The sequence below is a fragment of the Jaculus jaculus genome, chromosome 11 (genome assembly GCF_020740685.1).
Source record: "Jaculus jaculus isolate mJacJac1 chromosome 11, mJacJac1.mat.Y.cur, whole genome shotgun sequence".
In the NCBI taxonomy this organism is placed as follows: domain Eukaryota; kingdom Metazoa; phylum Chordata; class Mammalia; order Rodentia; family Dipodidae; genus Jaculus; species Jaculus jaculus.
Genome location: NC_059112.1, coordinates 25,426,513 through 25,451,194, shown reverse-complemented (window position 1 = coordinate 25,451,194; position 24,682 = coordinate 25,426,513). Strand labels below are relative to the sequence as shown.

At 43.4% G+C, this 24,682-nt stretch overlaps 1 protein-coding gene across 1 annotated transcript in view; it reads right to left on the bottom strand.

Moving 5' to 3' along the window:
- The window catches only part of Ugdh (UDP-glucose 6-dehydrogenase), a 35,546-nt gene that overhangs the window by 4,415 nt on the left and 6,449 nt on the right, over window positions 1-24,682 (bottom strand). Inside the window, exons 2-11 of the mRNA XM_045130339.1 lie at window positions 19,215-19,383; window positions 14,131-14,232; window positions 12,324-12,524; window positions 12,022-12,219; window positions 8,967-9,114; window positions 7,741-7,835; window positions 3,011-3,141; window positions 1,777-1,910; window positions 663-754; window positions 444-554 (exon numbers count right to left, since the gene is read on the bottom strand). Of these exons, the coding sequence (XP_044986274.1) occupies window positions 444-554; window positions 663-754; window positions 1,777-1,910; window positions 3,011-3,141; window positions 7,741-7,835; window positions 8,967-9,114; window positions 12,022-12,219; window positions 12,324-12,524; window positions 14,131-14,232; window positions 19,215-19,376 (1,374 nt within the window). The 5' untranslated portion in view covers window positions 19,377-19,383. The remainder of the gene's footprint in view (window positions 1-443; window positions 555-662; window positions 755-1,776; window positions 1,911-3,010; window positions 3,142-7,740; window positions 7,836-8,966; window positions 9,115-12,021; window positions 12,220-12,323; window positions 12,525-14,130; window positions 14,233-19,214; window positions 19,384-24,682) is intronic.

The following is a 24,682-nucleotide window of genomic DNA, read 5'->3' as shown; positions in this document are numbered from 1 at the left end:
TACGCTTCACAGGCATTAAGCAATCTAACCACAGAGCAATCTCTCCAGCAACCCCCCCCCCCACCCTGTATTTTTTATTGAGGCAGAAGTAGGAGGATCTCTGTGAGTTTGAGGCCACCCTGAGACTACAGAGTGAGTTCTAGATCAGCCTGGGGTACAGGGAGAACCTAACTCGAAAAACCATATAGACAGACAGACAGACAGATAGCAATTCAGCCAATTAAATAAACAAAACAACAACAAAAGAGTCCAAGCCAGCCATGGTGGCACATGCCTTTAATCCCAGCACTAAGGAGGCAGAGGTAGGAGGATCACCATGAGTTCAAGGCCACCCTGAGACTACATGTTGTATTCCAGGTCAGCCCGAGCTAGAGTGAGACCCTACCTCAGAAAACCAAAAAAACAAAAACAAACAAACAAAAAAAGTCCAAGCTCATGACTACCTGAAAGCCAATGGTTTGTAGTTCGCTGTGGAGCCCATCCAGGACACGGCGTCCATCAAAGATAAAGGCTGGCTTCAGCATTTTTTTATGAATGCGTTCATAATCCAGTTCCTGTGCAGACACAGCCAAGGAGCAGTCAGAACACACATAGGAAGACACACAGCCCCGGCGGATCCTAGACAGCCTCCTGAGGTTTGTAGTATCACTCTGTCATCTCACCTTAAACATGTCCCATTCAGTGCAGATAACAAGAGCGTGCGCACCATCACATGCCTCATACGGATCCTTAGAAATGGTCACAAGTCTGGACACTGTAAAACAGCAGCAGCAACAAAAACAGCAATGAGAAAGATGCTACCTGAAATTATGTATTTTTTTTTTAATTTTTTTGCTTTTATTTATTTGAGAACGACAGACAGAGAGAGAAAGAGGCAGACAGAGACAGCGATTGGGCCTCCAGCTGCTGCAAAGGAACTCGTGATACATGTGCCCCCTTGTGCATCTGGCTAACGTGGGTCCTGGGGAATCAGGCCTTGAACTGGGGTCCTTAGGCTTTACAGGCAAGTGCTTAACCACTAAGCCATCTCTCCAGCCCTGAAATTATGTATTTTAACATTAGGGTTAGAGGAAGAGTTAGGTGTAAGACAAGTGGAACAGTCTGAACGGGAATAATAGAGGACCCCCCCAAAAAAGACCCAAACCTTAACTTGTATTTTCTGGGGCCCTCTGGGGCTTTGTGGAATACCATAGAGCTACATCTGCAGCCCATGCAAAAAAAATAATAGATTGAGCCAGGCATGGTGGTGCACGCCTTTAGTCCCAGCACTTGGGAGGCAGAGGTAGGAGGATGCCATGAGAGTTTGAGGGCAGCCTGGAGCTACAGAGTTCCAGGTCAGCCTGGGTTAGAGTGAGACTGACCCTTTAAAAAAAAATTACTGCATTAACACAGTTGATCAATGAAAATTGAGGACATCGGGCTGGAAGGATGACTTAGCAGTTAAGGCATTTGCCTGAAAAGCCAAAGGACCCAGGTTCAATTCTCCAGGACCCACGTTAGCCAGATGCACAAGGGGCACATGCACCTGGAGTTTGTTTGCAGTGGCTGGAGGCCCTGGCGCGTCCATTCTCTCTCTCCTCCTCCTCTTTCTTTGTCAAATAAATAAATAAAACATAAAAAAAAAAGTTGAGGACATATCTGAGTTTACTTTGAGAGAAATGAAGATGAGAAGAATAAAGCAGTGACAATAAATGGTAAAAATGGAACCAAAGATATTTTAGAGAACAAACAAGTTTTGGGGTTTATTTTTAAAAAAGTCATGAAACTCAGCCCTACCTTGGTCATCTCCTGAAACACCTGGATGAGAGAGATCCACAACTATTTGTTCCCTGGGTACTTTTGGATCATATATATGGAGGTGTGCACCTTCATCCATCAGGTATTTGCTAATGTATATACTGGAGGACTCTCTGAAGGGAACACAAATCGATACTGCTTTAAGTGGCATAGTCTAATACCAAGGAATGGAAGTCGACTGAGGAGTATGGATTCACATATTCTCTGTAGTATATATGCACATGCATATATACTACAGAGAATAAAGTACCACCAAAAATACACAAATACACACATATACACATACATGTCAAAAAGATTAGAATGAGGTGAGGAGTTAATATACTCTCAAAAGTTGTTTTTTTGGTTGTTGTTTTTTCGAGGTAGTGTCTCATCTAGCTCAGGCTGGCCTGGAATTCACTGTGTAGTCTCAGGGTAGCCTCGAACTCATGGCAATCCTCCTATCTCTGCCTCCTGAGCGCTGGGATTAAAGGCATACGCCACCACGCCTGGCTTCTTTTTTCTTTTTTTGAGGTAAGGTCGTGCTCTAACCCAGACTGACCTGGAATTCACTCTGTAGTGATCTCAGGCTGGCCTTGAAATCAGTGATCCTCCTAATCCTGAGTGCTGGGATTAAAGGCATGTACCACCATGGCCAGCTTCAAAAGTTTTTAAAGGGCTGGAGAGATGGTTCAGCAGTTCACAAAGTGCTTGTTCCTAAGGCCTGATGGCTTGGGTTTCATTAGCCAGTACCCACATAAAGGCCAGATGCACAAAGTGGCTCATACATCTGAAGTTTCTCTGCAGTGACAAGAGGTCCTATTGTGCCCATACTCACTCTATTAATCTCTCTCTTTCCTTTTAACAAGTTTTTAGGTTGGGCATGGTGGCACATGCCTTTTATCCCAGTGCTCAGAGGTAGAGGTAGGGGGATCGCTGTGAGTTCAAGACTACTTTGAGACTACATGAATGAGGCCAGAATAAGAACCTAACTTGCAAAACGAAAAAAAAAAAAAGTTTTAAATATTTTAAAGAATTGGTATCTGGGGGCTGTGGAGATGACTCAGCAGTTAAAGGCACTTGCTTATAAACCCTGCCTGCCTGAGTTCAATTCCCAAGATACCCATGTAAGCTGGACCCCAAAAGTGGCACAAATGTTTGGTATTTGTCTGCAGCAGTAAAAGGCCCTGGCATGCTATACATAGACATGTGCAAAAAAAAAAAAAAAAGATACCTGGTATCACCAGTGTCCTTTTTGAAGGCAAACCCCAAGATAGCTATCTTCTTGTCAGTCACGGTATTAAACAGACTGTCTATAATCCGGGAAGCAAACCTCCTCCTCTGGTAGTCATTCATGTCTATGACCTGAAATTACATGTACAGTTGTGCAATATTACTTTAAAAAGTATAGCCTGGACATACATGACTCAAGTTTTTTTTTCTTTTAGATTTATTTATTTATCAGAGACAGAGGGAGAATGATCATGCCAGGGTCTCCAGACACTGCAAATGAACTCCAGACACATGAGCCACCATGTGCATCTGGCTTATGTGAGACCTGGAGAATTGAACCTAGGTCCTTAGGCTTCGCAGGCATGCACCTTAACTGCTAAGCCATCTCTCCAGCCCCATTACTCAGTTTTATGATAAATGCTATCATACAAATAAGTGGTTCACATATTAACAGTAGACTAAGATTAACCAAAAACTTGGTTGTTCATAACTTTAGAAGTCCAACAGTTCTCTTCTTGGAAATGCTAATTTTCATTTGGCTTAATGCTATCCATCAGGCTGAGGTGGATGCAAAGATGGGTAAAGAGACAGGATTTTTAAAAATATATTTATTTACTTACAAGCAGGGGAGAAGTGGAGACAGAAAGAATGAATGTTCCAGGGCCTCCAGCCCCTGCAAATGAACTCCAGATGCATAAGCCATTTTGTGCATCTGGTTTTATATGGGTACTGGAGATTCAGACTTGGGTCATTAGGCTTACAGGCAAGTGCCTTCCTTAACTGCTGAGCCATCTTTCCAGTCCACTGTTTTTTTTTTTGCTTTGTTTTGTTTTTGGAGGTAGGATCTTGCTCTAGCCCAGGCTGACCAGGAATTCACTCTGTACTCTCAGGGTGGCCTTGAACTCACAGTGATTCTCCTACCTCAGCCTCCCAAGTGCTAGGATTAAAGGTATGCACCACCACTCCCACTTCTGAAAGGTTTTAAGCCAAATGTTCAAAGAGTGAGAGTATTCGATCACCTAATGTGTAAATTTCAATTGGTGACTAAGTGAGCATAATAAGGGAAGGAAGAGGTTGTAAGACCCTAAGCATCTACAGACCCTCTTAAACTTCAGAAGCTTGGGAAACAAGACATTTATTTTATTTTATTATATTTGTTTTGTTTTTCAAGGTAGGGGTTGGCTTTAGCCCAGGCTGACCTGGAATTCACCATGTAGTCTCAGGGTAGCCTCGAACTCATGGCAATCCTCCTACCTCTGCTTCCAAGTGCTGGGATTAAAGGCATGCACCATCACACCTGGCTAGGAATTTACATTTTATCTTCATGTGTAAAACTTTATTTTATCATGGTGTGTAAAATTCTAGATTTTACACACAATGAAAAAGCCACCTACTAGACAGAATGAAATTACACAAAAGTGCACATTTCTGCAGATTTCGTCCTGTGTCTATTGCTGAAATCTAAAAAATTATAAACTGAAGAGAAAACTATTTGGGAAAGGTACATATATGTGCTGGTTAGTACCTTGAACAAATTCCTTAGCATCTCTAAGTATCAATTCTCTCATATAAAAATAAGGCATTGGCCAGGCCCACACCTTTAACCCCAGCACTCAGAGAGGTAGAAGACTTCAAGGCCAGCCTGGGACAGCATGAAACTGTTTCTTAGTTGGGGGGAACTTTTCTGCTTGCCTCTGCTTTATAGTTTGGGATATGTCACCAAGAGTGGTGGCACATCCCTTTAATCCCAGCGCTTGGGAGGCAGAGATAGGACCGCTGTGAGTTTGAGCCAGCCTGAGAGTACAGAGTGAATTCCAGGTCAGCATGGGCTACAGTGAGACCCTACCTGGAAAAAACAAAAAAAGCCAGGCATGGTGGGGCAAACCTTTAATCTCAGCCCTCTGGGAGGCAGAGGTAGGTAGATCACCATGAGTTCAAGGCCATTCTGAAACTACATAATGAATTCCAGATCAACCTGGGCTAGAGTGAAGCCCTCGAGAAAAAGTTTGGGGTAACTTTTCACTTTGATCACATGCATGATTTTCCTCTCGTCTCCTAATCTGCCAAGTGCGTATTTTCCTTGCACCCCATATCTACCACGTGGGTGCTCTCACTAACTCCAGGCCTGCTACCTATGTAATTTCTTTAAACTTGGGCTAACCATGAATGTAGCTTTCTTCATGAACTCATTTCTCCTCTGGATTTCTCATCTCTGCTTTGATATTTTCCCCTGAACCTAACCATTTGCCCTCCTAACTTCCCTCCACAGGCAAGCACAAGGCAGATGCCTTGTGTGTCCCTTCTGAGTCTCCTTACATATATACCTATGTTCCATCTTCCACGTGCTTGTGGCTCAACTCCAGTTTCCCCCCCCAAAACGTCAATTTATCTCAAATGTACCTTATAAACCATGCAGTGTGTTTTACATGAGAGCATGTTTCCTGCTTTCCATATGTCTATGACTCTGCTCTAGCTCTCAGCCTCCCTAAAATAAACCCCTTAACTTGTGATTTCTCCCTTAAATAAATCCCACAATTTATGATGTCTCCCTAAATAAACTTAATAATTCATAATTTGTCCTTTAGTCTATCTTTATTAATTCTTTATTAAAGGTGGGACAAAACCCACAACTTGGGAATTCATAATCCTGGGGGCCCCCTCCTGAACCCCAAAATCCTGCATCACCAGTACCCACACGCACAAGGTGGCACATGTATCTGGAGTTCGTTTTCAGTGGCTAGAGGCCCTGGCTTCTCTCTCTCTCTTTTTCCCCCTCTTTCTCTGTTTCTCTCAAATAAAATACATATAAATATAAAAACAGACCCCCTGAGGTAGGCACAGTGGCTCATGTGTCTGACCCCAGCAATGGGAGACTGAGTTAGGTGGCTTTCTATGAGCTTGAGGCCAGCATGGGCTATGGAAAAGAAAAAGATACCCATTAAATAATCCTAAAAGAAGTAAACTGAGCTCCTGGAACAAATTATATCAAAATTATTTCCTGTGGAAATCAGTGTGGAGGTTCCTAAGACAGCTAAAAATTGATCTACCATATGGCCCAGCTATAGCACTCCTAGGCATATATCCTAAGGACTCATCTCATTTCCTTAGAAGTATGTGCTCAACCATGTTTATTGCCGCTCAATTCATAATAGCTGGGAAATGGACCAGCCTAGATGTCCCTCAACTGATGAGTGGATAATAAAGATGTGGCACATTTATACAATGGAGTTCTACTCAGCAGTAAAGAAAAATGAAATTATGAGATTTGCAGGAAAATGGATGGATCTGGAAAGGATTATACTAGAGGAGGTAACCCAGGCCCAGAAAACCAAGCGCCGCATGTTCTCCTTCATATGAGTGGATCCTAGCTACAGATGATTGGGCTTCTGTGTAAGAAGAAAAAAACTCAGTAGCAGAGGCCAGTAAGTTAAAAAGGAGATATAAAGGGATGAGAAAGGAAGGGAGGAGGGAACTTAATAGGTTGGTATTGTACATATGTAAGTAGAAGAATAGATTAACGGGGGTGAAAAGGCCCAAAGTGAGGTCAGGGGAAGAGATTGAGTAAAGGAAAGGTGGAGGGAGGGCTAATCAAAGTCTAAGAGGATGCAAGTAAATCATATGGAATCCTCTGGTTTCGGACAATGGAACACTCAGGAGCCATAGATCGTTGTTAGAAAATTTTCAGTGCCAGGGATGGGATACCTCCAGTGAGTTATTGGTCAGGGAGGTCCCTGGTGCCCCCAAAACATTATAGGCCATTGCTGAGGCCCTTGGTTTCCCAGCAGGAATAGAAGGTAATACCCTATTGCTGAAGACTCCACATACTTGGGCCGCAAGGCCACTGAGAAATCCTGCTGGAACTGACCTGATAACCTCCTCCATGTAGACCAGCTGACAGAAAGCTAGAAGAAGCCATTCTACATGCAGTTTAATGGGAAAAAGAGATACCACCAGTGAAGATACTCAACAGTGGATGCTGCAAGCCTTATATTTGCCCAAATGAGCCAAAGGGTGCAATAGTGGCACATCTGTCATGGTGGAAATCAACTGCCCTCCAACTGGACTGGAGGCCTGCTCCATGGGGGGAAACACATCCCTGATACTGAAAACTTAAAATAGGGATAGTCATGAACCCTAGGGGTGTAACATCTGCTGATGTCTGGAAAAATGTTTATAGTATGCTTATCAAACTGCCCAGTAAGCACTTCTCTTAATATTTATACCCTTATATTAATGCTACTCTCACTTTGGGTAGAGATTCTTCTCTTTTCAGATGGCAGTGACTTTGGGATGACTCAGAAGGTATCATAGTGCTGGAAAGAAGTGACTGGAGTACTGAGTAACATCTCAATCACACCTTCCAAGGTCTAATGCGGAAGAGGAGGCGGAAAGAATGTAAGAGCCAAAGGAAGGGTAGGACTCCTTACAATGTGCTCCCTCCAGACATAAAATGGCCTGGATATCCATGACCTCACAGTGCCTGACACTACCTTCATAAGAACACCATAAGAGGAGGAAAAGATCATGACATCAAAATAAAGAGACTGATTGAGATGGGGAAGGGATGTGATGGAGAATGGAATTTCAAAGGGGAAGGTGGGGGTGGGTATTACCATGGGATACTTTTTATAATCATGGAAAACGTTAATAAAAATTGAGAAAAAAATATTTCACTAAGGATGACACTGAGTTAGAATCCAGTTGGAAGTTATTGACTATGAAGATTAATACCTGCTGCCAATAGCGAGCGACTTCAGGCAAGTTCAGAGCTTCACAGAGATAAACCAAATTCAGAACATCTTTTTGGAAGCAGCTGCCACCAAAACCTGAGGAAAGAAAACAATTGACAATATTTTCAGGTAACAGAAATTGATGATGTGGTAAGGTTTGTATTATATCAAAGGGCTGACAGTAAAATATTTATTTATTTTGAGACAGGGTCTCACTCTAACCCAGGCTGATCTGGACTTCATTCTACAGTCCAGACTGGCCTTAAACTCATTCTGATCTGCCATGTACTTCCCCATCATAGTCAACTCTAACTACCTTGTAGAATTGTAAGCGGACTGTTTTTGTTTGCTCCTTTCTTTGTTTTTGTTTTTCAAGGCAGGGTCTCACTCTAGCTCAGGCTGACCTGGAATTCACTATGTAGTCTCAGGGTGGTGTTGAACTCATTATGATCCTCCTACCTTTGCCTCCCAAATGCTAGGATTAAAGGTGTGCACCATCATACCCAGCTTATTTATTTAAAAAAAAACAAAAACTTTTTTTTGTTTTTTCATGGTAAGGTATCACTCTAGCCCAGGCTGATCTGGAATTCAATATGGAGTCTCAGGGTGGCCTCAAACTCATAGCAATCCACCTACCTCTGCCTCCCAAGTGCTGGGATTTAAGGCATGCACCACTACACCTGGCTTAAATTATTAATTTTTAATGTTAATTTAATTAATTAATTTATCTTTTGGTTTTTCGAAGTAGGGTCTCACTCTAGCCCAGGCTGACATGGAATTCACTATATAGTCTTAGGGTGGCCTCCAACTCATGGTGATCCTCCTACCTCTGCCTCTCGAGTGCTGGGATTAAAGGTGTGTTCAAACATGCCTGGCCTATACCAACTTAATTTTTAATTTTCATTAAAAAATATTTATTAAAAAAAAAAGAATTATAACAAAAAAAAATATTTATTTATTTATTTGACAGAGAAAAGGAATGGGCCAAGAGGGGCCTCCAGCAGCTGCAAATGAACTTCAGACATGCAGCACCTTGTGCATCTGGCTTACGAAGGTCTTGGAGAATTGAACTTGGGTCGTATGGTTTTGCAGGCACGCACCTTAACCACTAAGCCCTCTCTCCAGCCAATCCACCCCCCCTTTTCTTAAGGATAAATCTAAAAAAATAAAATCCACAAAGTTAGAAATCTAATAACCCAGCTTATGTACAGAAAAATTTTAATTTACCAACACTGGCTTTTAGAAACTTGTTTCCAATTCTCTGGTCCATTCCAATGGCTGTTGCTACTTCTTCCACATCAGCTCCTGTTGCTTCACACAGAGCACTGATGGAATTAATGCTGCTGATTCTCTGGGCAAGAAAAGCATTTGCTGCCTGTAAATAAAACAGAGGGAGAGGGGCTGGAGAGATGGCTCAGTGGTTAAAGCGCTTGCCTGCAAAGCCAAAGGACCTTGGTTCAATTCCCCAGTACCCACATAAGCCAGATGCACATATTTATATTTATATATACATGCATCTGGAGTTCGTTTGTAGTGGCTGGAAGCCCTGGCGCACCCATTCTCTCTTCTCTCTCTCTCTCTCTCTCTCTGCCTCTTTTCCTCTGTCAAATAAATGAATAAAATAAAATACTTAAAAAAAAAAACAAAGGGAGAGCACAGTAAGTTAAAATAGTAATTCATACATCAGAGTTGTATTTCACTCAACTGATGTAAAAGAGACAATGAGGATTGGAAGGAAAATATGCTTTATTTTACTTACTTATTTGTGAGGAGAAAGAGAGAGAGACAATGGGCACATAAGGGCCTCTTGATGCTTCAAAGGGACTCGAGACATATGCGATACTTTGTACATCTGACTTTACATAGGCACTGGGAATGCAGACCAGCTGACAGAAAGCTGGAAGAAGCCATTCTGCATGCAGTTCAATGGGAGAAAGAGAAATCACCAGTGAAGGTACCCAACAGTGGACACTGCAAGCCTTGTATTTGGCCAGCCAGGACAAATGAGCCAATGGGTGCAATAGTAGCACATCTGTTAAAGGAGAAAACAACCTCTCTCTGACTAGAGGTCTGCTCCATGGGAGGGAATACATCCCTGATACTGAAAACCTAAAACAGGGGTAGTCATGAGCCCTAGGGATGTAACATCTGCTGCTGTCTGGCTAAATGTATTTACTATGCTCATCAAACTGCCCGGTAAGCACTTCTCTTAATGTTCATACCCTTATATTAATGCTACTCTCACATTTGGTTAGAGAACCTTCTCTTTTCAGATGGCAGTGACCTTGGGATGACTCAGAAGGCATCATGGTGCTGAGAAATGACAGGAGTGTTCAACACTGCAATATCTCTATCACACCTTCTAAGGCTCAGGGTCATTGCAGAAGAGATGGCAGAAAGAATGTAAGAGCCAAAGGAAGGGTAGGACTCCTTACAACGTGCTCCTCCAGACACAAAATGGCCTGGATATCCATGACCTCACAGTGCCTGACACTACCTACACATAAGAGGAGGAAAAGATGATGACATCAAAATAAGAGACTGGTTGAGAGGGGGAGGGGATATGAAAAAGAGTGGAGTTCAAAGGGAAAAGTGGGGGGAGGGAGGGAATTACCATGGGATATTGTTTATAATCATGGAATTTGTCAATAAAAAATAAATAAAAATAAAAAATTAAAGGGAGCAGGGTGTGGTGGTGCACGTCTTTAATCCCAGCACTTGGGAGGCAGAGGAAAGAAGATCACCATAAGTTCAAGGCCACCCTGAGACTACATCGTGAATTCCAGGTCAGCCTGGGCAAGAGTGAGACCCTACCTTGAACCACCCCCCAAAAAAAAAATTTAAAGGGAGGCAGAGGTAGGAGGATCACCACGAGTTTGAGGCCACCCTGAGACCACATAATGAATTCCAGATCAGCCTGAGCTAGAGTGAAACCCTACCTCAAAAAACAAAAAAAAGGGGCTGGAGAGATGGCTTAGCGGTTAAGCGCTTGCCTGTGAAGCCTAAGGACACCGGTTCAAGGCTCAATTCCCCAGGACCCACGTTAGCCAGAGGCACAAGGGGGCGCATGCGTCTGGAGTTCGTTTGCAGTGGCTGGAGGCCCTGGCGCACCCACTGTCTGTCTCTCTCTATCTGCCTCTTTCTCTCTCTCTCTGTCACTCTCAAATAAATCAATAAAAATTAAAAAAACAAAAAGCCAGGTGTGGTGACTCATGCCTTTAATCCCAGTACTTGGAAGGCAGAGTTAGGAGGATCACCATCAGTTTGAGGCTATCCAGAGATTATATAGTGAATTCCAGGTCAGCTTGGGCTAGAGTGAGACCCTACCTTGAAAAACAAGAAGAAAAAAAAATTAAAACAGGGCTGCAGAGACTAACAATGCAGGTTCAATTCCCCAGTACCCACACATGCCAGAGGCAGAGGTGCATGGATCTGGAATTCATTTGCAGTGGCTGGAGGCCCTGGTGCACCATTCTCTCTCTATTTCTCTTCTATCTCTTTGCTTGCAAATAAATAAAAATATTAAAAAAAAAATTAAAACCACAACAATAGGGCTGAGGAGCGGTTCAGTGGTTAAAGGCATTTGCTTTTAAAATCTGCCAGCCTTGGGCTGGAGAGATGGCTTAGCGGTTAAGCACTTGCCTGTGAAGCCTAAGGACCCCGGTTCGAGGCTCGGTTCCCCAGGTCCCACGTTAGCCAGATGCACAAGGGGGCGCACGCGTCTGGAGTTCGTTTGCAGTGGCTGGAAGCCCTGGCGCGCCCATTCTCTGTCTCTCCCTCAATGTGTCTTTCTCTCTGTGTCTGTAGCTCTCAAATAAATAAATAAATAATGAACAACAAAAAAAAATTTTTAAATCTGCCAGCCTGGGTTTGATTTCCCAGTGCTTACATAAAGCCAGATGCATGAAGTGGTGGGACGCAGGCATCTGGAATTCCTTTGCAGAGGCAGGAGGCCCTGGTGTGCCCATTCTTCCTTTCTCTCTCTCTCTCAAATGAACAAACATTAAGAAAAACTGCAACGGGGCTGGAGAGAGCTTAGTGGTTACAGTGCTTGCCTATGAAGCCTAAGGACCCAAGTTCGATTCCCCAGTACCCATGTAAGCCAGATGCACAAGGGAACACAAGGGTCTGGAGTTTGTTTGAAGTGGCCTATAGGCCCAGGCACACCGTTTCTCTCTCTATCTGACTCTTTCTCTATATATATATCTGAAATAAATAGAATATTTATTAAAGAAGAACAGAAACAGCAGATTGGAGGGAGAGTTGGAAGCTGCGCACTGACCAGTTTGGAAAGCTCTGAAGACCAGGTGTTTGTGGTGAGGATCTTCTCCTTGGGGACCCAGTGCTCGTACACAGCACACAGGGCCTGCACGGCTTTGCGGCCCTCTGGGGTTTCATCCCCTCCAATCAGAACCCTGTCTGGGTTCTTCAGGTCCTTGATGGCCGTTCCTTCTGCCAAGAACTCAGGATTGGACAGTACCTAGAATGCCAGTGCCAGGAAAACGTTTAAGTTAGAATTAGTTACGGGCAATTTATTATGATGACAGTAATCAGATTGGAATGCTTAACGTGTTCGCTTCCTACCTGTAAATTCAAGTTGGGTTTTGTGTTTGCGTCAAATATGCGACGAATACTTTCCGCTGCTCGCACTGGCACCGTGCTTTTCTCAGTCACAATTTTGTACCCATTTGAGTTTTGCACAATGCGCCTGGCACAAGCTTCAATATATTTCAGATCTGCTGCCCGGCCTTTCCCCATCCCATAGGTTTTTGTTGGAGTGTTCACCTAGAGGAAGGGTTGGAATACAGAACAGAGTTCCTGTGAAATTGTCAGTGGTTTCTCGCTGTCAATTAACTAGTCATAATAACAATACCCAGGATTTTAACCCTCAAGGAAATAACACAGTTTAGGGGCTCGAGTGACGGCTCAGTAATTAATGTACTTGCCTGCAAAGCCCAAGGACCCAGGCTCGATTCTCCAGTACCTACACAAGCCAGATGCACAAGGTGGTGCATGCATCTGGAGTTTATTTATAGTGGCTAGAGGCCCTGGCACACCCATTCTCTATCTACCTCTCTCTTAAATAAACACATAAAATGCTTTTTTTTAAAAAAAATAACACATTTTGCCGGGCGTGGTGGCACACGCCTTTAATCCCAGCACTTGGGAGACAGAGGTAGGAGGATCGCCGTGAGTTCGAGGCCACCCTGAGACTACATAGTGAATTCCAGGTCAGCCTGGGCTAGAGTGAGACCCTACCTCAAAAAAAACAAAATAAATAAATAAATAAATAACACATTTTATAAACACAATAACCAGAGAACAACTTGAAACCTCTGGAGAATTCATTCAGTAAATTTTTGTTGAGGAGTTACTGTCTAAGTGCCAGAGACCAGCACAGTCAGTTTCCAGGCTAAGCCCTAGAGATATAAATGAACAAGACAGAACTAACCCAAAAGGAGAGCAAAGTCTGAAATGAATTATACACTTTCTTTCCTTTCTCTATGCTATGTGGCAAACCATCATGTTTGGTTTTCTTTTGAGGTAGAGTTTCACTCTAGCCCAGGCTGACCTGGAACTCACTATGTAGTCTCAGGGTGGCCTTGAACTCACAACGATCCTCTACCTCTGCCTCCTGAGTGCTGGCATTAAAGGTATGCACCATTATGCCCAGCCTATCATGGTTTTAAAAGTGAACTTTGGAACCAGGTGAGGTGGCACACACCTTTAGTCCCAGGACTCGGGAGACAGAGGTAGGAGGACTGCCCTGAGTTTGAGGCCATGGGACCTACAGAGGAGGGAGTTCCAGGCCAACCTGGGCTAGAGTGAGACCCTACCTCAAAAAGACCAAAAATAAAAAAAGTAAACTTTGAGCTTCCTCCATTTTGTAGCACTCTATCAACAGCTTAAAAAATAAAAATGCTTTCAGTATCATTCATAGATACTTTCTAGCCCAGCCCAGCCAGAAGTTACTTAGCATCTTCAGGACACACAGTACACTGTGCTCAAAGAAAGGAAAACAAGTCAGGAGAGTGTAGACGTGGCTTAGCAGCACACACAGTTGGGGAATGTGGCTGCCTCTGTCTCAATGACCTCACTGGAAAATGAGGTAGCATGCTCTCTACAAACAATGGGGGCCAGGCATGGTGGAGCACACCTTTAATCCTAGCAGAGGGAGGGATGCTGAGGTAGGATGATCCTCCTGAGTGCAAGGCCAGCCTGGGCTACATAGTGAATTCAAGGTCAGCCTAGACTATTACCTCAAAAGAAAAAAACCCCTCACCAAATATATATAGATATATAGATACACACACACACACACACACACACACACACACATACGTACACATGCGCACACACACATATTCACACAGCAAAAGAATCTACTCACAGAAATAAATACAAGATCAGCTTCTTTGATGGCATCATCAATATTGGTGGAAAAAAATAGATTTTTTCCTCGACAGGATTCCACCACTTCTTTTAGTCCTGGCTAGAAAGAAGAGAAGAAAAGGAATTGTACATACAGTATAACAGTCATATGAAATCACTAGTACTAAATATATTTGTTTGGTTTGGGGTATTTAAAAGAATCGTTTGGCCCAGGCTGGCCTCTAGCTCAAGGATCTCCTCCACCCTCAGCCTCCGTAGTACTGAGGTTATAGGGCCTGACCTACCACACCCAACTACAAATTCTGCTTGTTAAATAAAGGGTAAGGTTGAATTGTAATACAAAGGTCTAGATTTGTTCTCAACATCTTTCTAGTATACCAGATGATTAACAACTGTGGTGGTGCACATCTATAATTTCAGCACTCAGAATGCTGAGCCAAGAGGATTGTGAGTTTAAGGCAAGGCTGAGCAAACAGTGAATTTGAGATCAGAGTAGGCTCTGAATTAAAAAAAAAAAAGAGGGGGGGTTGGGCTAAGGATCATTCATGAATGAGTGTGGATGTCATCATAAACAAGGCAAAGTTGAACTTGCCAGTCCGAGAGCAGAGAGCAGCTCTGAATGCTTTCTCACACTCTGCCGTGTTCCTGGTTGTAAGTTAACTGTTAACTCGTGAGTATCACCTATTATCAGAAAATCCAACACCCTGTGATCAAGCCACATGATTCTGCACTGTCATTATGACTGCAGACTTTCTCTTTTTTTAAGATTTACTTTAATTTATTCACTAGAGACAGAGAGAAAGAGAATGGGCGTGCCAGGGCCTCTCGTCATTGCAAACAAACTCGAGACACATGCACCACCATATGCATCTGGCTTATGTGGGACCTAGAGAATCGAACCTGGGTCCTTAGGCTTCATAGGCATGCACCTTAACCACTAAACCTTCTCTCCAGCCTGACTGCAGACTTCTATAACCAGTAATTCAGGCCATACAGATGCTTGTCAATATTTAGTCTGAGCTGGGCATGGTGGCACATGCCTTTAATTCCAATTCCAGCACTCGGGAGGCAGAGGTAGGAGAATTGCTATGAGCTCAAGGTCACCCTGAGACTACATAGTGAATCCCAGGTCAGCCTGGGCTAGAAAGAGAGAATCTACTTCAAAAAAAAAAACAAAATAGGGACTGGAGGTATGGCGTAGGTATTTGCCTGCAAAGCCAAAGGACCCAGGTTTGATTCCCCAGGACCCACTTTAGCCAGATACACAAGGGGTGCACGTGTCTGGAGTTCATTTGTAGTGGCTGGAGGCCCTGGCATGACCATCCTCTCTCTCTCTGCTTCTTTCTCTTGCTCTCTCTCAAATAAATAAATAAGAAAAAATAAAACAGAGGGCTGGAGAAATAGCAGTAAAGGCACTTGCTGGCAAAACCAAAGGACTCAGGTTCGATTCCTGAGTACCCACGTAATACCAGATGCACCAAGCAGCACGTGTATCTGGAGTTCATCTGCAGTGGCTGGAGGCCCTGGTGTACTCATTCTCCCTGTATCTGACTCTCTCAAATAAGTAAAATATATTTTAAAAATAAAGAAAACAGGAAGCCAAGCATGGTGGTGCACACCTTCAGTCCCAGCACCCAGGAAACCAAGGTAGGAGGATTGCTGAGTTCAATGTCAGTCTGAGACTACGTGGTGTATTGCAAGTCAGCTTGAGCTAGAATGAGACCCTAACAAAAAAGGGGGGGGGGCTGAAGAGATGGCTTACCAGTTAAGGCACTCCCCTGCAAAGCCTAAGGACACAGGTTTGATTCCCCAGTACATATGTAAACCAGATGCGCAAGGTGGCACATGCATCTAGAGTTCGTTTGCAGTGGCTAGAGGCCCTAGCACACCCATTCTCTCCCTGTGTGTTTCTCTCTCTCTTTCAAACAAAAGGTTTTGTTTGTTTGTTTTAAAGAAAAGCTGCCAGGCATGGTGGCACAAGCCTTTAATTCTAGAAGGCAGAGGTAGGTGGATTTTGAAGTTAGCTTGGGACTACAAAATGAGTTCCAGGTCTCAATAAATAAATAAATAAATAAACAAACAAACAAACAGCTGGGCATGGTGGCACAGGCCTTTAATTCCAGCACTTGGGAGGCAGAGGTAGGAGGATCACTGTGAGTTCAAGGCCACCCTGAAATTAGAGTGAATTCCAGGTCAGCCTAGGCTAGAACGAGACCCTACCTCAGAAAAAGAAAGAGAGAGAGAGAGAGAGAAAGAAAGACAGCCACCAAAAAAAAAAAAAAAAAAAAAGTCAGGAGTGCTGGCCCATGCTTTTTTTGGGTTTGCTTTTTTTTTTTTTTAACATTTTTTGTTCATTTTTATTTATTTATTTGAGACTGACAGAGAGAGAGGGGGAGAGACAGATAGAGAATGGGTGCGCCAGGGCTTCCAGCCACTGCAAACGAACTCCAGACGCGTGCGCCCCCTTGTGCATCTGGCTAACGTGGGTCCTGGGGAATTGAACCGGGGTCCTTAGGCTACACAGGCAAGTGCTTAACCAGTAAGCCATCTCTCCAGCCCTGGCCCATGCTTTTAATCCCAGCACTCCTCTGATTTTTGTTGTTGTTGCTCTTGTTTTTTCAAGGTAGTATCTCTCTCTAGCCCAGGCTGACCTGGACTGTACTCTGTAATCTTAGGCTGGCCTCATATCTCTTTTTTTTTTTAAATTTTTTTTGTTCATTTTTATTTATTTATTTGAGAGTGACAGACAGAGAAAGAGGCAGATAGAGAGAGAGAGAGAATGGGTGCACCAGGGCTTCCAGCCACTGCAAACGAACTCCAGACGCATGCGCCCCCTTGTGCATCTGGCTAACATGGGTCCTGGAGAATTGAGCCTCGAACCTGGGTCCTTAAGCTTCACAGGCAAGCACTCAACCTCTAAGCCATCTCGCCAGCCTGTGGCCTCATATCTTTTTAAAAAAAATATTTTATTTACTTATTTATTTGAGAGAGGGAGGGAGAAAGAGAAAGAGAAAAAAAGGGGGCAGATAGAGAATAGACATGCCAGGGCATCCAGCCACTGCAAGCAAACTCCAGACGCATATGCCATCTTATGCATTTGGCTTATGTGGGTACTGAGGAATTGAACCTGGGTCCTTAGGCTTTGCAGGCAAATCCGTATTTTGTTTTTCTAAATAGCATTTCCTAAATTTTTTTGTTTGGTGGTACTGGTAACTAAACCCAGGACCTCGAACATGTTAAACTCATGGGGTACCAGTGAGCTACACCTCACCCTAGGTGGTTTATTTGTTGGTTGGTGGTGTTTTTTTTTGAGGGGGGTAGATTTCGAGGTAGGGTCTCTAGCCCAGGTCAACCTGGAATTTACTCTGTAGTCTCAGGTAATCCTCCTACCTCTGCCTCCCAAGTGGTGGGATTAAAAGTGTGCACCACCACGCCTGGCTTGTTGGCTGGTTTTTGAGAAGGTCTCACTGTGTATGCCAGGCTGACAGTTAATAGATGCTGGAGGAGAGGAGGCACTATCTTTTGTGACATAACTGTTTGTCATGAGAAGAATGAGTACAGTAGAACTAAGGAAGATAAAGGGGGGTAAGCTGGGGGAGCATATGACCAAAATGAAATATGTGTATAAGAATGTCAAAAAATAAAAATAAAAAAATTTAAGGGCCAGAGACATGGTTCAGATTAATTAATTAAGAGCACTGCTTGTAAAGCCTGATGGCCTGGGTTCAATTCCCCAGTGCCCATGTAAAAATAGATATACAAGGTCTAGAGCTCGTTTGCAGTGGCAGGAAGCCCTGTAGTGCCCTTTTTTTTTTTTCTTTTTCTTCTTTCCCCCAAAATAAATAAATAAACATGAAACAGAAACAAAATTAAAAAAACTTAAGTGTATAATATCATGGACCTGGGTAGCTCTTTAAAACAGAAGCAAGCCAGGCATGGTGGCACACACCTCTAATCCCATTACTTGGGAGGCTGAGGTAGAAGGGTCTCCATGAGTTTTGAGGGCATCTTGGGTCTACAGAGTGAGTTCCAGGTCAACCTGGTTCACAAAGTGAAACTCAACCTCAGAAGAAAAAGAAAAAGGAGGGCTGGAGAGACAGCTCAGCTGTTAAAATGCTTGTATGCAAAGCCTAAGGACCCAGGTTTGATTTCCCAGGACCCACATAAACCAGATGCACAGGTGCACATGCATCTGGAGTTCATTTGCAGTGGCTGGAGGCTCTGGTGTACCTATTCTCTCCCTCTCTCTTTCTCTCTCTCAAATAAGTAAATAAATAATATATAAATATATTTTTTTAAAAAATTGAAATGTATTTTCTGAACTATACATTCTCTAAATTTAGGTATTTTGAACTTCCACTTAGATACGGTGGTACTTAAATATGAAATTTATCATTTATCCAATTTACCTGATGTAAATTCAATAATCCTAAAATATACTGGGCTTATATTAATATTACAAACAACCCAAATTTTAATTTACACACACTGCCCAAATGCCTGTAACATTTTTTAAAAATTTTTTAGTAGCATTTTCCATGATTATAAAAAAATATCCCATGGTAATTCCCTGCCTATAACATTTTCAATCCAGAATTCTCATTGTTATATTCTTTTGTTTTTCTGTTGGCTATATGGCCCAGACTGACCTGGAAATATGTAGCACAAGCTGGCCTTGAACTCTCAGTAATCCTCCTACCTCAGTCTCCTGAGTAGAGAGATTATGGACCTGGACTAGTACATAAAGCTTGGGTCCTGTTCTTGGTTTCGGTGGAACTGGGAGTTGAACTCAGAGCCTTGTGCATGCCCAGCCCAACTCAGAGTATCTTTCATCAAATATTTTATCAGTTGCAAATACAGATTCTCATGATAACAGTACATATAAAACATTCAACAAAATGCCCGGTGTGGGGCATAAGCTTTTAGTCTAAGCACTTGGGAGGCTGAGATAGGAGGATGGTGTGTGTTCTAGCCAGAGCTAGAGTGAAACCCTGCCTTGAAAAGTAAAACAAAAAGAAAAGAAAAAGATATTTAACAAAGACAGCAAGAAAACAAGAAGCATGGTGTTGCATAATATATCACCTCATAAATCGGAAGGGTTGGAGAATTCCATGCATTGATTCTTGATTCGTTGACATCAACAACTGTCACCCTGATTTCAGGGCACATGTGAGCAATGACACTGCATGTGGGTCCCCCGACATAGCCTGCCCCGATGCAGCAGATCTTCTTAATCTCAAACATGGCTGTACTAGAAGGGAAAACAGAATGGTCTGGTATGAGAAACAGAAAAATCTCAAGAAATCACATGGCACATTCATCACACTTTATAGAGCTGATAGTTATTTAGAAAGGTTTCTACATGTCTTCATAGGAATTATGGAAACAGTCATTAAAAACGGTTAAGGCGCTCACCTGCAAAATCTAACAACCTGAGTTAAGATTCTCCAGTACCAAGCTGGGCATGGTGGCACATGCCTTTAATCCCAGCACTTGGAAGGCAGAGGTGGGAGGCTCACTGTGAGTTCGAGGCCACCCTGAGACTACACAGTGAATTTCAGGTCAGCCTGAGCCAGAGTGAGACCCTACCTTGGAAAAAACAAAACAAAAAGATTCCCCAGTACCCATGTCAAGCCCAATACGCAAAGTGCTGCATGCTTCTGGAGTTTGTTTGCAGCGGCTGGAGGTCCTGGCATGGCCATCTTCCCCCCACCCATCCCCCACTTGCAAATAAACAAATAAAAATAAAAACATTCCTAGCTTTTCCCCTCCTGCTGATCAGGAGTGACATGCTACTACAGATTGATAATATTTCCACCTTGAACACAGAAATCTCTCCTTTTAAAAAATATTTATTTATTATGAGAAAAAGAGACAGAATGGGCAAGCCAGGACCTCTAGCCACTGCAAATCAACTCCAGACGCATCTAGTTTTATGTGGGTACTGGGGAATTGAACCTAGGTCCTTTGACATTGCAGGCATGCACCTTAACCACTAAGCTAACTCTCACACCCCAAACACAGAAATCTCTTTGTGCAAAGAGAAGAGGTTAATGCAGAGGTGCACAGCTAGAAAACTTTCCTATGATAAGTGACTAATGTGTGCTCAGCCCAAAATATGACATCTAAACCACACCCTCTAAGTAAGATTCAGGGAACTTCACAGAAGAGGGGTGTGGAAAGAATGTAAGCACCACAGGATGGGAAGTGGGGTTGCGAAACGCCAGCTGGATAAGAAGTCCATTACTCATGACCTCACAGCAAATGTGGCTTCTTCCAAAAGACTGAGCCTGTCAGAATCTCATCATGGACCACAGATGGGTCCACAAGACGCCTGCGCTTCTCAGAGCATTAGTGACAACTGGTGACTACTGGGAGAGGGAGTCGTGGCCAAGGGAGTCGTGGCCTTTAGTGGTGTAGCCACTGGTGGGCTGCCTGTTCTCCAGTTAAGTAACCTGCCACCCGTGATTATACAAGCAGCCCCAATTTGACTCAGTGGATTTAAAAAAAAAAATGCATGAGGGAGCCAGGCGTGGTGGCGCACACCTTTAATCCCTGCACTTGGGAGGCAGAGGTAGGTGGATTGCCGTGAGTTCGAGGCCACCCTGAGACTACATAGTGTGTTCCAGGTTAGCCTGACCTCGTGTGAGAGCCTACCTCAGAAAACCAAATAAAAACCAAAACAAAAAAACCACGAGAGGTTGGGGGGATGGCTGGGTGGTTAAGCCGCTTGCCTGCAAAGCCTAAGGACTCAGGTCCAATTTCCCAGTACGCACATAAAGCCAGAAACACAAGGTGGCACATGTCTGGAGTTCATTTGCAGTGGTCAGAAGCCCTAGGGCACCCGTTCTCTCTCTCAAATAAATAACACACACACATTTTTTTATTTTTATTTATTTACTGCTTTTGTTTTTTTTTCAAGGTAGAGTCTCACTCTAGCTCAAGTTGACCTAAAATTCTCTATGTAGCCTCAGGGTGGCCTCGAACTCATGGTGATCCTCCTACCTCAGATTCCCGAGTGCTGGGATTAAAGGCATGTACCACCACGCCCAGCTAAATAAAATATTTTAAACAAATATTTTTAGAGCTGGAAAGATGGCTTAGTGGTTGAGGTGCTTGCCTTTGAAGCCTAGGGACTCGTGTGTGATGCCAGATCCCACATAAGCCAGACACACAAAGGTCACACATGCTCACTAGGAGGCAAAAGTGTCTGGAGTTCAATTGCAGTGGCTGAGGCCCTGGCCAATTCTCTCTCTAAAAAAATTTTCTCAAAGTAAAAATAAGAATAATACATTTTTTATAAAAAGTATGGAAGTAGGCCAGGTGTGGTGCACCTTTGGAGGCAGAGGTAAGAGGATTGCCATGAGTTCGAGGCCACCCTAAGGCTACATAGTGAATTCCAGGTCAGTATGAGCTAGAGTGAGACCCTACCTTTGAAAAAAAAAGAAAGTATGGAAGTAGGATAAGGATTAAACAGGAAGGGGTTTGGGGCTGGAGAGATAGCTTGATGGTTAAGGCACTTACCTACAAAGCCAAAAGACACAGGTTCAATTCCCAAAGACAGGTACGCAAAGAGGAGCATGCATGTGGAGTTCGTGTACAGCAACAGAAGGCTCTGGTGTACTCATTTACTTTCATTCTCTCTCTCCCTCTTTCCTTGCATATTAAATATTTTTTAAAAATCTATAATGCGGGCTGGAGAGATGGCTTAGCGGTTAAGCGCTTGCCTGGGAAGCCTAAGGACCCCGGTTCGAGGCTCGGTTCCCCAGGTCCCACGTTAGTCAGATGCACAAGGGGGCACACGCGTCTGGAGTTCGTTTGCAGAGGCTGGAAGCCCTGGCGCGCCCATTCCCTCTCTCTCCCTCTATCTGTCTTTCTCTCTGTGTCTGTCGCTCTCAAATAAATAAATAAATAAATAATTTAAAAAAAAAAAATCTATAATGCCATAGTATTTAGAAAGTCAAAAAGCAAAATGAAGCTTTAGTCCTCAAAAACAAAACTTTAGTCCTCTAATAAAAATGAGAGCAGCGTCTGGCTAAATGTATATACTATGCTCATCAAACTGCCCAGTAAGCACTTCTCTTAATGTTCATACCTATATATTAATGCTATTCTCACTTTTGGTAGAGAACCTTCTCTTTTCAGATGGCAGTGACCTTGGGATGACTCAGAAGGCATCATGGTGCTGGAAAGAAGTGACAGGAGTGTTCAGCACTGCAATATCTCTATCACACCTTCCAAGGCTCAGGGTCCATTGTGGAAGAGGTGGTGGAAAGAATGTAAGAGACAGCCGGGCGTGGTGGCGCACGCCTTTAATCCCAATCCCAGCACTCGGGAGGCAGAGGTAGGAGGATCCTGTGAGTTCGAGGCCACCCTGAGACTACATAGTGAATTCCAGGTCAGCCTGAGCTCCTACGTCAAAAAAAAAAAAGAATGTAAGAGACAAAGGAAGGGTACGACTCTTTAGAATGTGCTCCTCCAGACACAAAATGGCCTGGATATCCATGATGTCACAGTGCCTGACACTACCTATACAAGACCATCATAATAGGAGGAAAAGATGATGACATCAAAATAAAAGAGAGACTGATTGAGAGGAGGAGGGGATATGATGGAGAATGGAGTTTCAAAGGGGAAAGTCGGGGGAGGGAGGGCATTACCCTGGGATACGGTTTACAATCATGGAAGTTGTTAATAAAAAAAAAATTTAAATAAAATAAATAAATGAGAGCAGCTTTGATTGCTAAGGGAATGTCCCAAGGTACATTTATATCTTAATACAATTCTTACATAAATGTACAAAGGTGAGTTTTCCAATAGGCTTATATAATCATAGATGTTAAAATTCTAACAACTTAAACCAGCCATGGTGGTGCACGCCTTTAATCCCAGCACTCAGGAGGGGGAGGTAGGAGGATTGCCGTGAGTTCTAGTCCACCCTGAGACTACATAGTTGATTCCAGGTCAGCCTGGGCCAGAGAGAGACCCTACCTTGAAAACAAACAAACAAACAAAAAATTCTAACTCAGAACCAGCCTCTGAGGTAACGTGTCCTGCTGTGGTTTAATGTTTTTTTGTTGTTCATTTTTTATTTATTTATTTGAGAGCGACAGACATAGAGAGAAAGACAGATAGAGGGAGAGAGAGAGAATGGGCGCGCCAGGGCTTCCAGCCTCTGCAAACGAACTCCAGATGCGTGCGGCCCCTTGTGCATCTGGCTAACATGGGACCTGGGGAACCGAGCCTCGAACCGGGGTCCTTAGGCTTCACAGGCAAGCGCTTAACCACTAAGCCATCTCTCCAGCCCTCTGCTGTGGTTTAAATGTAGTCTACCACTCCCACCCACAAGTGCACAGTGCAAGCGAGAACAGGTTAGGTCACAACTTAATTCCCAAAGCAACAGTGTAGGTAGGTGGGTGGAGTCTAACAGGAGGCGTTTCGATCATCAGGCCTGGTATATGGATTAAAACTCGTAATAAAGGAGCTTAGAGTTTGTTCTCTTGTTTGCTTTTTACCCTCTGCTACGGAATGACACAGCAAAAAAGTCTGGTTCCAGATGTCCGCCCTTCCCTCTTGGTTTTGTCAATCTGCAGGACCCTGAGCCAAGAAATTGCTATTCACTATAAATTATCCATCTCGGATATTGTTATCAGCCGGCTATGAACGGGTCAAAATAGTCCCGTAATTTGGCTTCAGATTCTTTTAAATATTGGGCAAAGATCTTGAAATCTATTTCAACTTTAACCAGAAACCATAAGACGTGGAAGGAAAAGTAATTTCTGTAGTTATTAAACCTGCGACACAGATTTGGCTACATTTCCAAGTCATTAGGTAAACTGACAGTAATCAAAATTATAAGACAGGTCAGTTTAGGCTAGAGACCCTGCCTCAAAAAAAAAAAAAAATTACAAAGAAATGTAGTTTTTGCTAAAGACCTCTAGCATCTTGTTTTTCTTAAGGTTTTCTTGGAAGTATGGTCTCACTCTAGTCCAGGCTGACCTGGAACTCACTATTTAGTCTCAGACTGGCCTGGCACTCACAGTGATCCTCCTGCATGCGCTCCCACGCCCAACTTTCTTTGCTGGCAGAGTGGGGCAGCGCCAGGATCTCTAGTCACTACAAATGAACTCCAGACGCATATGCCCTCTTGCACATCTGGCTTTATGTGTATACTGGGGAATAGAACCTGGGTCCTTAGGCTTTACAGGAAAGTACCTTAACCATTACACCACCTCTCCAGCCCCAAAGATGCATTTTTGTTGTTGTTGTTGTTTTTGCTTTTCAAGGTAGCGTCTCACTCTAGTCCAGGCTGATCTGGAATTCACTATGTAGTCTCAGGCTGGCCTTGAACTCACAGCAATCCTCCTACCTCTGCCTCCCGAGTGCTGGGATTAGAGGCATGTGCCACCATACCTAGCCACACCATAGTATCTAAGAGAGTTGACTATTCTCAGATTTTGGTATTTGCAGTGGCCCTGGACCAATACCCCACAGACACCATGGGACAACAGTATTCCAGAACTGTAATATAAAATTTCTGACTTATAAGT